This window comes from Filicampus tigris, chromosome 15, assembly GCF_054856515.1.
Source record: "Filicampus tigris isolate MCC_2025a chromosome 15, RoL_Ftig_1.0, whole genome shotgun sequence".
Taxonomy (NCBI): domain Eukaryota; kingdom Metazoa; phylum Chordata; class Actinopteri; order Syngnathiformes; family Syngnathidae; genus Filicampus; species Filicampus tigris.
The window spans coordinates 20,071,193-20,084,393 of NC_141231.1; the positions used below are offsets into that span (position 1 = coordinate 20,071,193).

Here is a 13,201-nt window from a genome sequence, read left to right on the forward strand (position 1 = left end):
TACTTTGTGACCATAGGAAGATTTGAATCTACGGAAGAGGATTAGGGCCAGTTCAAGGTTTGCTAGAATCTCACTTTGATCTCAAAAGTCTCACTTTAACGTCAGAATTGTTCTTTCGAGTCAGAATTCTCACTTTAAAGTCGGAATTCTGAGAGTAAAGTTGGAATTCTCACTTTTCAAGTCGGAATTCTTACTTTACAGTCACAATTCCGACTTTATTCCCAGACTGTCAGAATTCTCACTTTAAAGTCAGAATTCTGAGAATAAAGTGTGAATCTTGCCAAACTTTTTCCAGGTTTTTTTTCACCGGCCCTAATCCTGTGCCGTATGAATCAGATCAAATAATGGCCACGACATGTGGGGGCCCTCATGGGTCAGTCTTTGACCCCTTTCGTTCAGTCTGTATATGTTAACTTTGGGTCAAATTCACAACACCAATGCTAACTATCACAGTTAGGGTTAGACATGGTGAAGCAGTATTTAGCCGTTACGCTACACACAAATGGAATAAGCTGCCAACAGAAGTGAAGTCAGCCCCGAGTGTAAATACTTTTAAATCCAGGTTCAAACCTTAGCTTTCGACTCATACCTTTGATTAAGGTCCACTAAACAATTTGAAATCTTTCCCTTGAGACATTTTAGAAATCCACTACTTCTTTACTTTTTTATGTTTGAGTGTTCTGTTCAGTAAACTTGCATTCTAGTTCATTTTCGACGCTACTTCTGTTTCCTGTGCTTTTGAATGTTAACGGTTTGTATATGCTTGTAGGTGGTGTGTCTTTGCTTGTGTGAAGCACATCGAGTTGACTTGACTGTGCATGAAATGTGCCATTTAAAACTGCCTTGCCTATGATTTAATGAATCCGCAGTTGTCACTTTCTGAAGAGTAGGAAAAAAGCAACGATTGCTTACTCAAATTGCGGTACCTACACCCGGAGCACTGTTCATCATACCACAAAGATTTGATTTAAGGATCAACCCAATAAACTCATTTCTGCAGTTTTTCTTTCAGTTGCTTGTTGATCATTGTGGAAAAAACAAAAACAAAACAAAACAGCAGACATGAAATGATTTTGGCTGTATTTATTTCTAGAACGCAGAGGCAAAAACATCTAAAAGGAAACATTTGACAAGGGAGCCCACAGAGTCAAGCTAACCAAGCATGGGCGCCATATTGGCTCCGGCCATGCTTTGTCCTGCTGCATCGGTAGCTGCCCCAACCCCATCTAGAAATACACTTTTGGCAGTCATTGTCATCACCCTTGTTACGTCCACCCTTGTCACGGTCTTTCTAGTGGTGGCCGTCTTTGTGTTCTGCCTCATCCTGCACTTGACCTTGATGTTGAGACTGGAGAAGCTGTACTGAGTGAGAGGGAGGGATCAAATGAAGGGCGACCCCGGAGAGCCCAGTGCTGTCCGTGGAACTTGTGACCCCAGCGGTTTCCATGGCCCATGTGACCCCAGCCGTGTCCGTGGCCAAGGTAACCATGAAACTGTCCGACGACACGACCAAACGTTGTCACGAAAGTAGTGGTCAAAAGTGGGACAGGAATTGTTTTGGAAAGGGATGTTGTGGACCTGATTGACGGGGCTGAAGATGGACTGGTTTTTCTTGATGTTGAGACTGGAGAAGCTGTATTGAGTGATTGGGAGGGGTCTGATGAAGGGCGGCCCCTGAGAGCCCAGTGCTGTCCGTGGCCCTTGTGACCCCAGCGGTGTCCGTGGCCCTTGTGACCCCAGCGGTGTCCGTGGCCAAGGTAACCATGAAACTGTCCAACAGTACGACCAAATGTTGTCACTAAAGAAATAGTCGGAGATGGGACGGGAGTGGTTTTGGAAGGGGATGTTGTAGACCTGATGGAAGGGGCTGAGGAAGGATTGGTTTTTCTTGATGTTGAGACTGGAGAAGCTGTAGTGAGCGATTGGGAGGGATCTGATGAAGGGCGGCCCCTGAGAGCCCAGTGCTGTCCGTGGAACTTGTGACCCCAGTGGTTTCCATGGCCCATCTGCCTCCAGTGGTGTCCGTGGCCATGGTAACCATGAAACTGCACGACAGTACGACCATTTGTTGTCACGAAAGAAGTAGTCAGGGATGGGACAGGAGTGGTTTTGGAAGGGGGTGTTGGAGATCTGATGGACGGGGCTGAGGATGGACTGTTTTTTCTTGATGTTGAGACTGGAGAAGCTGAAGTGAGCGATTGGGAGGGATCTAATGAAGGGCCGCCCCTAAGAGCCCAGTGCTGTCCTTGGCCCTGGTGACCCCAGTGCTCTCCGTGGCCATTGTGACCCCAACGGTGTCGGTGACCCATGTGACCCCAGCGGTGTCCGTGGCCAAAGTAACCATGAAGCTGTCCAACAGTACGACCAAATGTTGTCACTATAGAAGTAGTCGGAGATGGGACAGGAGTGGTTTTGGAAAGGGATGTTGTAGACCTGATGGACGGGGCTGAAGATGGACTGTTTTTTCTTGCTGTTGAGACTGGAGAAGCTGTAGTGAGCAATTGGGAGGGATCTAATGAAGGGCGGCCCCTGAGAGCCCAGTGCTGTCCGTGGACCTTGTGACCCCAGCGGTGTCCGTGGCCCATATGTTCCCAGCGGTGTCGGTGGCCATGGGAACCATGAAACTGCCCGACAGTACGGCCATTTGTTGTCATGAAAGAAGTAGTCAGAGACAGGACAGGAGTGGTTTTGGAAGGGGATGTTGTAGACCTGATGAACGGGGCTGAAGATGGACTGGTTTTTCTTGATGTAGAGACTGGAGAAGCTGTAGTGAGTGATTGGGAGGGATCTAATGAAGGGCGGCCCCTGAGAGCCCAGTGGTGCCTGTGGTCCATGTGACCCCGGCGGTGTCCGTGGACCTTGTGACCCCAGCGGTGTCCGTGGCCATGGTAACCATGAAACTGTCCAACAGTACGACCAAATGTTGTCACTATAGAAGTAGTCGGAGATGGGAGAGGAGTGGTTTTGGAAAGGGATGTTGTAGACCTGATGGACGGGGCTGAAGATGGACTGGTTTTTCTTGCTGTTGAGACTGGAGAAGCTGTAGTGAGCGATTGGGAGGGATCTAATGAAGGGCGGCCCCTGAGAGCCCAGTGCTGTCTGTGGAACTTGTGATCCCAGTGGTTTCCATGGCCCATGTGCCTCCAGTGGTGTCCGTGGCCATGGTAACCATAATGCTGTCCGACAGTAAGACCATATGTTGTCATGAAAGTAGTAGTCAGAGATGGGACAGGAGTGGTTTTGGAAGGGGGTGTTGGAGATCTGATGGACGGGGCTGAAGATGGACTGTTTTTTCTTGATGTTGAGACTGGAGAAGCTGAAGTGAGCGATTGGGAGGGATCTAATGAAGGGCGGCCCCTGAGAGCCCAGTGGTGCCTGTGGTCCATGTGACCCCAGCGGTGTCCGTGGCCCATGTCTCCCCAGCGGTGTCCGTGGCCATGGTAACCATGAAACTGCCCGACAGTACGACCATTTGTTGTCACGAAAGAAGTAGTCAGAGATGGGACAGGAGTGGTTTTGGAAGGGGGTGTTGGAGATCTGATGGACGGGGCTGAAGATGGACTGTTTTTTCTTGATGTTGAGACTGGAGAAGCTGTATTGAGTGATTGGGAGGGATCTAATGAAGGGCGGCCCCTGAGACCCCAGTGGTGCCTGTGGTCCATGTGACCCCAGCGGTGTCCGTGGCCCATGTCTCCCCAGCGGTGTCCGTGGCCATGGTAACCATGAAACTGCCCGACAGTACGACCATTTGTTGTCACGAAAGAAGTAGTCAGAGATGGGACAGGAGTGGTTTTGGAAGGGGGTGTTGGAGATCTGATGGACGGGGCTGAAGATGGACTGTTTTTTCTTGATGTTGAGACTGGAGAAGCTGAAGTGAGCGATTGGGAGGGATCTAATGAAGGGCCGCCCCTGAGAGCCCAGTGCTGTCCTTGGCCCTGGTGACCCCAGTGCTCTCCGTGGCCATTGTGACCCCAACGGTGTCGGTGACCCATGTGACCCCAGCGGTGTCCGTGGCCAAAGTAACCATGAAGCTGTCCAACAGTACGACCAAATGTTGTCACTATAGAAGTAGTCGGAGATGGGACAGGAGTGGTTTTGGAAAGGGATGTTGTAGACCTGATGGACGGGGCTGAAGATGGACTGGTTTTTCTTGCTGTTGAGACTGGAGAAGCTGTAGTGAGCGATTGGGAGGGATCTAATGAAGGGCGGCCCCTGAGAGCCCAGTGCTGTCCGTGGACCTTGTGACCCCAGCGGTGTCCGTGGCCCATATGTCCCCAGCGGTGTCGGTGGCCATGGGAACCATGAAACTGCCCGACAGTACGGCCATTTGTTGCCATGAAAGAAGTAGTCAGAGACAGGACAGGAGTGGTTTTGGAAGGGGATGTTATAGACCTGATGGACGGAGCTGAAGATGGACTGGTTTTTCTTGATGTTGTGACTGGAGAAGCTGTATTGAGTGATTGGGAGGGATCTAATGAAGGGCGGCCCCTGAGACCCCAGTGGTGCCTGTGGTCCATGTCTCCCCAGCGGTGTCCGTGGCCATGGTAACCATGAAACTGCCCGACAGTACGACCATTTGTTGTCACGAAAGAAGTAGTCAGGGATGGGACAGGAGTGGTTTTGGAAGGGGGTGTTGGAGATCTGATGGACGGGGCTGAGGATGGACTGTTTTTTCTTGATGTTGAGACTGGAGAAGCTGAAGTGAGCGATTGGGAGGGATCTAATGAAGGGCCGCCCCTAAGAGCCCAGTGCTGTCCGTGGACCTTGTGACCCCAGCGGTGTCCGTGGCCCATATGTTCCCAGCGGTGTCGGTGGCCATGGGAACCATGAAACTGCCCGACAGTACGGCCATTTGTTGTCATGAAAGAAGTAGTCAGAGACAGGACAGGAGTGGTTTTGGAAGGGGATGTTGTAGACCTGATGAACGGGGCTGAAGATGGACTGGTTTTTCTTGATGTAGAGACTGGAGAAGCTGTAGTGAGTGATTGGGAGGGATCTAATGAAGGGCGGCCCCTGAGAGCCCAGTGGTGCCTGTGGTCCATGTGACCCCAGCGGTGTCCGTGGCCCTTGTGACCCCAGCGGTGTCCGTGGCCATGGTAACCATGAAACTGTCCAACAGTACGACCAAATGTTGTCACTATAGAAGTAGTCGGAGATGGGAGAGGAGTGGTTTTGGAAAGGGATGTTGTAGACCTGATGGACGGGGCTGAAGATGGACTGGTTTTTCTTGCTGTTGAGACTGGAGAAGCTGGAGTGAGCGATTGGGAGGGATCTAATGAAGGGCGGCCCCTGAGAGCCCAGTGCTGTCTGTGGAACTTGTGATCCCAGTGGTTTCCAGGGCCCATGTGCCTCCAGTGGTGTCCGTGGCCATGGTAACCATGAAACTGCCCGACAGTACGGCCATTTGTTGTCATGAAAGAAGTAGTCAGAGACAGGACAGGAGCGCATTTGGAAGGGGATGTTATAGACCTGATGGACAGAGCTGAAGATGGACTGGTTTTTCTTGATGTGACTGGAGAAGCTGTATTGAGTGATTGGGAGGGATCTAATGAAGGGCGGCCCCTGAGACCCCAGTGGTGCCTGTGGTCCATGTGACCCCAGCGGTGTCCGTGGCCCATGTCTCCCCAGCGGTGTCCGTGGCCATGGTAACCATGAAACTGCCCGACAGTACGACCATTTGTTGTCACGAAAGAAGTAGTCAGAGATGGGACAGGAGTGGTTTTGGAAGGGGGTGTTGGAGATCTGATGGACGGGGCTGAAGATGGACTGTTTTTTCTTGATGTTGAGACTGGAGAAGCTGAAGTGAGCGATTGGGAGGGATCTAATGAAGGGCCGCCCCTGAGAGCCCAGTGCTGTCCTTGGCCCTGGTGACCCCAGTGCTCTCCGTGGCCATTGTGACCCCAACGGTGTCGGTGACCCATGTGACCCCAGCGGTGTCCGTGGCCAAAGTAACCATGAAGCTGTCCAACAGTACGACCAAATGTTGTCACTATAGAAGTAGTCGGAGATGGGACAGGAGTGGTTTTGGAAAGGGATGTTGTAGACCTGATGGACGGGGCTGAAGATGGACTGGTTTTTCTTGCTGTTGAGACTGGAGAAGCTGTAGTGAGCGATTGGGAGGGATCTAATGAAGGGCGGCCCCTGAGAGCCCAGTGCTGTCCGTGGACTTTGTGACCCCAGCGGTGTCGGTGGCCATGGGAACCATGAAACTGCCCGACAGTACGGCCATTTGTTGTCATGAAAGAAGTAGTAAGAGACAGGACAGGTGTGGTTTTGGAAGGGGATGTTATAGACCTGATGGACGGAGCTGAAGATGGACTGGTTTTTCTTGATGTTGTGACTGGAGAAGCTGTATTGAGTGATTGGGAGGGATCTAATGAAGGGCGGCCCCTGAGACCCCAGTGGTGCCTGTGGTCCATGTGACCCCAGCGGTGTCCGTGGCCCATGTCTCCCCAGCGGTGTCCGTGGCCATGGTAACCATGAAACTGCCCGACAGTACGACCATTTGTTGTCACGAAAGAAGTAGTCAGAGATGGGACAGGAGTGGTTTTGGAAGGAAGTGTTGGAGATCTGATGGACGGGGCTGAAGATGGACTGTTTTTTCTTGATGTTGATACTGGAGAAGCTGAAGTGAGCGATTGGGAGGGGTCTAATGAAGGGCTGCCCTTGAAAGCCCAGTGCTGTCCTTGGCCCTTGTGACCCCAGTGCTCTCCGTGGCCCTTCTGACCCCAACGGTGTCGGTGGCCCATGTGACCCCAACGGTGTCCGTGGACAAGGTAACCATCAAACTGTCCAACAGTACGACCAAATGTCACTAAAGAAGTAATTGGAGATGGGACAGGAGTGGTTTTGGAAGGGGATGTTGTAGACCTGATGGACGGGGCTGAAGATGGATTGGTTTTTCTTGATGTTGAGACTGGAGAAGCTGTAGTGAGCGATTGGGAGGGATCTAATGAAGGGCCGCCCCTGAGAGCCCAGTGCTGTCCGTGGCCCTTGTGACCCCAGCGGTGTCCGTGGCCCATGTCTCCCCAACGGTGTCCGTGGCCATGGTAACCATGAAACTGTTCAACGGCACGACCATACGTTGTCACTAAAGAAGTAGTCAGAGAAGGGACGGGAGTGGTTTTGGAAGGGGATGTTGTAAACCTGATGGAAGGGTCTGAAGATGGACTGTTTTTTCTTGATGTTGAGACTGAGGAAGCTGAAGAGAGCGACTGTGATGGATCTAATGAAGGGCGGCCCTTCAGAGCCCAGTGGTTCCTGTGGCCGATGTGTCCCCAGCGGTGTCGGTGGCCATTGTAACCATGAAACTGCACGACAGTACGACCATTTGTTGTCACGAAAGAAGTAGTCAGAGATGGGACAGGAATGGTTTTGGAAGGGGGTGTTGGAGATCTGATGGAAGGCGCTGAAGATGGACTGTTTTTTCTTGATGTTGAGACTGGAGAAGCTGAAGTGAGCGATTGGGAGGGATCTAATGAAGGGCCGCCGCTGAGAGCCCAGTGCTGTCCTTGGCCTTTGTGACCCCAGTGCTTTCCGTGGCCCTTGTGACCCCAACGGTGTCTGTGACCCATGTGACCCCAACGGTGTCCGTGGCCAAGGTAACCATGAAGCTGTCCAACAGTACGACCAAATGTCACTAAAGAAGCAATCTGAGATGGGACAGGAGTGGTTTTGGAAGGGGATGTTGTAGACCTGATGGACGAGGCTGAAGATGGACTGGTTTTTCTTGATGTTGAGACGGGAAAAGCTGTATTGAGCAATTGGGAGGGATCTAATGAAGGGCGGCCCCTGAGACCCCAGTGCTGTCCGTGGACCTTGTGACCCCAGCGGTGTCTGTGACCCATGTGTCCCCAGCGGTGTCCGTGGCCATGGTAACCATGAAACTGCCCGACAGTACGGCCATTTGTTGTCATGAAAGAAGTAGTCAGAGACGGGACAGGAGTGGTTTTGGAAGGGGATGTTGGAGACCTGATGGACGGGGCTGAAGATGAACTGGTCTTTCTTGATGTTGAGACTGGAGAAGCTGTATTGAGCGATTGGGAGGGATCTAATGAAGGGCGGCCCCTGAGAGCCCAGTGGTGTCTGTGGTCCATGTGACCCCAGCGGTGTACGTGGCCCATGTGTCCCCAGCGGTGTCTGTGGCCATGGTAACCATGAAACTGCACGACAGTACAGCCATTTGTTTTCATGAAAGAAGTAGTCAGAGACGGGACAGGAGTGGTTTTGGAAGGGGATGTTGGAGACCTGATGGACGGGGCTGAAGATGGAATGGTTTTTCTTGATGTTGAGACTGGAGAAGCTTTTGTGAGCGATTGGGAGGGATCAAATGAAGGGCTGCCCCTGAGAGCCCAGTGCTGTCCGCGGCCCTTGTGACCCCAGTGCTCTCCGTGGCCCTTGTGACCCCAACGGTGTCCGTGGCCCATGTGTCCCCAGCGGTGTCCGTGGCCATGGAAACCATGAAACTGCCCAACAGTACGACCAAATGTCACAAAAGAAGTAGTCGGAGATGGAACAGGAGTGGTTTTGGAAGGGGATGTTGTAGACCTGATGGACGGGGCTGAAGATGGACTGGTTTTTCTTGATGTTGAGACTGGAGAAGCTGTAGTGAGCGACTGGCAGGGATCTAATGAAGGGCGGCCCCTGAGAGCCCAGTGCTGTCCATGGACCTTGTGACCCCAGCGGTGTCCGTGGCCCATGTGTCTCCAGTGGTGTCCTTGGCCATGGAAACGATAATGCTGCCCAATACTAAGACCATATGTTGTCACGAAAGAAGTAGCTAGAGATGGAACAGGAGTGGTTTTAGAAGGTGATGTTGTAGATCTGATGGACGAGGCTGAAGATGGACTGGTTTTTCTTGATGTTGAGACTGAGGAAGCTGAAGTGAGCGATTGCGAGGGATCTAATGAAGGGCGGCCCCTGAGAGCCCAGTGGTGCCTGTGGTCCATGTGACCCCAGCGGTGTCCGTGGCCCATGTCTCCCCAGCGGTGTCCATGGCCATGGTAACCATGAAACTGTCCAACGGCACGACCATACGTTGTCCCTAAAGAAGTAGTCAGAGAGGGGACGGGAGTGGTTTTGGAAGGGGATGTTGTAGACCTGATGGAAGGGTCTGAAGATGGACTGGTTTTTCTTGATGTTGAGACTGAGGAAGCTGAAGAGAGCGATTGGGAGGGATCAAATGAAGGACGGCCCTTCAGAGCCCAGTGGTGCCTGTGGCCGATGTGTCCCCAGCGGTGTTGGTGGCCATGGTAACCATGAAACTGCCTGACAGGACGACCATTTGTTGTCAAGAAAGAAGTAGTCAGAGATGGGACAGGAGTGGTTTTGGAAGGGAGTGTTGGAGATCTGATGGACGGGGCTGAAGATGGACTGTTTTTTCTTGATGTTGAGACTGGAGATGCTGAAGTGAGTGATTGGGAAGGATCTAATGAAGGGCGGCGCCTGAGAGCCCAATGCTGTCCGTGGCCCTTGTGACCCCAGCGGTGTCCGTGGCCCATGTGTCCCCAGCGGTGTCGGTGGCCATGGTAACCATGAAACTGCCAGACAGTACGACCATTTGTTGTCACGAAAGAAGTAGTCAGAGACGGGACAGGAGTGGTTTTGGAAGGGGATATTGTAGACCTGATGGACGGGGCTGAAGATGGACTGGTTTGTCTTGATGTTAAGACTGGAGAAGCTGTAGTGAGCGATTGGGAGGGATTTAATGAAGGGCGGCCCTTGGGAGCCCAGTGCTGTCCGTGGACCTTGTGACCCCAGCGGTGTCCGTGGACCATGTGCCCCCAGCGGTGTCGGTGGCCATGATAACCATTAAACTGCCCAACAGTAAGACCATTTGTTGTCATGAAAGAAGTAGCCAGAGACGGGACAGGAGTGGTTTTGGAAGGGGATGTTGTAGACCTGATGGATGGAGCTGAAGATGGACTGGTTTTTCTTGATGTTGAGACTGGAGAAGCTGTAGTGAGCGATTGGGAGGGATCTAATGAAGGGCGGCCCCTGAAAGCCCAGTGCTGTCCTTGGCCCTTGTGACCCCAGTGCTCTCCATGGCCCTTGTGACCCCAACGGTGTCGGTGGCCCATGTGACCCCAGCGGTGTCCGTGGCCAAGGTAACCATTAAACTGCCCAACAGTAAGACCATATGTTGTCACAAAAGAGGTAGCTAGTGCTGGAACAGGAGTTGTTTTGGAAGGGGATATTGTAGACCTGATGGACGGGGCTGAAGATGGACTGGTTTTTCTTGATGTTGAGACTGGAGAAGCTGTATTGAGTGATTGGGAGGGATCTAATGAAGGACGGCCCCTGAGAGCCCAGTGGTGCCTGTGGTCCATGTGACCCCAGTGTTGTCCATGGCGCTTGTGACCCCAGTGTTGTCCGTGGCCCATGTGACCCCAGCGGTGTCCGTGGCCATGGTAACCATGAAATTGCCCGACAGTACGACCATTTGTTGTCATGAAAGAAGTAGCCAGAGACGGGACAGGAGTGGTTTTTGAAGGGGATGTTGTAGACCTGATGGATGGAGCTGAAGATGGACTGTTTTTTCTTGATGTTGAGACTGGAGAAGCTGTATTGAGTGATTGGGAGGGATCTAATGATGGGCGGCCCCTGAGAGCCCAGTGCTGTCCGCGGACCTTGTGACCCCAGCGGTGTCCGTGGCCCATGTGTCCCCAGCGGTGTCCGTGGCCAAGGTAACCATGAAACTGTCCAACAGTATGACCAAATGTCACAAAAGAAGTAGTCAGAGACGGGACAGGAGTGTTTTTGGAAGGGGATGTTGTAGACCTGATGGACGGGGCTGAAGATGGACTGGTTTTACTTGCTGTTGAGACTGGAGAAGCTGTAGTGAGCAACTGGGGGGGATCTAATGAAGGGCGGCCCCTGAGAGCCCAGTGCTGTCCGTGGCCCTTGTGACCCCAGCGGTGTCCGTGGCCCATGTGTCGCCAGTGGTGTCTGTGGCCCATGTGACCCCAGCGGTGTCCGTGGCCAAGGTAACCATGAAACTGTCCAACAGTATGACCAAATGTCACAAAAGAAGTAGTCAGAGATGGGACAGGAGTGGTTTTGGAAGGGTATGTTTTAGACCTGATGGACGGGACTGAAGATGGACTGGTTTTTCTTGCTGTTGAGACTGGAGAAGCTGTAGTGAGCAACTGGGAGGGATCTAATGAAGGGCGGCCCCTGAGAGCCCAGTGCTGTCCGTGGCCCTTGTGACCCCAGCGGTGTCCGTGGCCCATGTGTCGCCAGTGGTGTCTGTGGCCATGATAACCGTGAAACTGTCCAACAGTACGACCATATGTTGTCACGAAAGAAGTAGTCAGAGATGGGACAGGAGTTGTTTTAGAAGGCGATGTTGTCGACCTGATGGAAGGTGCTGATGATTGACTGTTTTTCCTTGATGTTAAGACTGGAGAAGCTGTGGTGAGCGATTGGGAGGGATTTAATGAAGGGCGACCCCTGAGAGCCCAGTGCTGTCCGTGGACCTTGTGACCCCAGCGGTGTCCGTGGACCATGTGTCCCCAGTGGTGTCGGTGTCCATGATAACCATTTAACTGCCCAACAGTAAGACCATATGTTGTCACAAAAGAAGTAGCTAGTGGTGGAACAAGAGTTGTTTTCGAAGCGGATGTTGTAGACCTGATGGACAGGGCCGAAGATTGACTGGTTTTTCTTGATGTTGAGACTGGAGAATCTGTATTGAGTGATTGGGAGGGATCTAATGAAGGGCGGCCCCTGAGAGCCCAGTGGTGCCTGTGGTCCATGTGACCCCAGTGTTGTCCATGGCCCTTGTGACCCCAGTGTTGTCCGTGGCCCTTGTGACCCCAACGGTGTCGGTGGCCCATGTGACCCCAGGGGTGTCCGTGGCCAAGGTAACCATGAAACTGTCCAACAGTACGACCAAATGTTGTTACTAAAGAAGTAGTCAGAGATGGGACAGGAGTGGTTTTGGAAGGGGATGTTGTAGACCTGATGGACGGGGCTGAAGATGGACTGTTTTGTCTTGATGGTGGGACTGGAGAAGCTGTAGTGAGCGACTGGGAGGGAGCTAATGAAGGGCGGCCCCTGAGAGCCCAGTGCTGTCCGTGGCCCTTGTGACCCCACCGGTGTCTGTGGCCCACGTGTCCCCAGTGGTGTCCGTGGCCATGGTAACCATGAAACTGTCCAACAGTACGACCATACGTTGTCACGAAAGTAGTAGCCAAAAATGGGACAGAAGTGGTTTTGGAAGGGGATGTTGTAGACCTGATGGACGGGGCTGAAGATGGACTGGTTTTTCTTGATGTTGAGACTGGAGAAGCTGTATTGAGTGATTGGGAGGGATCTAATGAAGGACGGCCCCTGAGAGCCCAGTGGTGCCTGTGGTCCATGTGACCCCAGTGTTGTCCATGGCCCTTGTGACCCCAGTGTTGTCCGTGGCCCTTGTGACCCCAACGGTGTCGGTGGCCCATGTGACCCCAGGGGTGTCCGTGGGCAAGGTAACCATGAAACTGTCCAACAGTACGACCAAATGTTGTCACTAAAGAAGTAGTCAGAGATGGGACAGGAGTGGTTTTGGAAGGGGATGTTGTAGACCTGATGGACGGGGCTGAAGATGGACTGTTTTGTCTTGATGGTGGGACTGGAGAAGCTGTAGTGAGCGACTGGGAGGGAGCTAATGAAGGGCGGCCCCTCAGAGCCCAGTGCTGTCCGTGGCCCTTGTGACCCCACCGGTGTCTGTGGCCCACGTGTCCCCAGTGGTGTCCGTGGCCATGGTAACCATGAAACTGTCCAACAGTACGACCATACGTTGTCACGAAAGTAGTAGCCAAAAATGGGACAGAAGTGGTTTTGGAAGGGGATGTTGTAGACCTGATGGACGGGGCTGAAGATGGACTGGTTTTTCTTGATGTTGAGACTGGAGAAGCTGTATTGAGTGATTGGGAGGGATCTAATGAAGGACGGCCCCTGAGAGCCCAGTGGTGCCTGTGGTCCATGTGACCCCAGTGTTGTCCATGGCCCTTGTGACCCCAGTGTTGTCCGTGGCCCATGTGACCCCAGCGGTGTCCGTGGCCATGGTAACCATGAAATTGCCCGACAGTACGACCATTTGTTGTCATGAAAGAAGTAGCCAGAGACGGGACAGGAGTGGTTTTGGAAGGGGATGTTGTAGACCTGATGGACAGGGCTGAAGATGGACTGTTTTGTCTTGATGGTGGGACTGGAGAAG

General features: G+C 52.6%; 2 protein-coding genes across 2 annotated transcripts in view; both read right to left on the reverse strand.

The window, feature by feature from the left end:
* Positions 1-1,068: 1,068 nt before the first annotated feature.
* LOC147135995 (uncharacterized) lies at positions 1,069-13,016 on the reverse strand. The gene has a single exon (XM_086053758.1). It carries the CDS (start codon positions 12,966-12,968, stop codon positions 1,320-1,322), a length of 11,649 nt encoding a protein of 3,882 aa, XP_085909884.1. The 5' UTR covers positions 12,969-13,016; the 3' UTR covers positions 1,069-1,319.
* Positions 13,017-13,087: 71 nt separating this feature from the next.
* The window catches only part of LOC147135996 (uncharacterized), a 34,023-nt gene continuing 33,909 nt past the window's right edge, over positions 13,088-13,201 (reverse strand). The window contains exon 7 of the mRNA XM_086054280.1: positions 13,088-13,201. Coding sequence (XP_085910406.1) covers positions 13,088-13,201 — 114 coding nt within the window.

Bases quoted from the DNA above. Each gene is read 5' to 3' on its own strand.
- LOC147135995 (XM_086053758.1), bottom strand. From the start codon at position 12,968: ATGGACCACAGGCACCACTGGGCTCTCAGGGGCCGTCCTTCATTAGAT.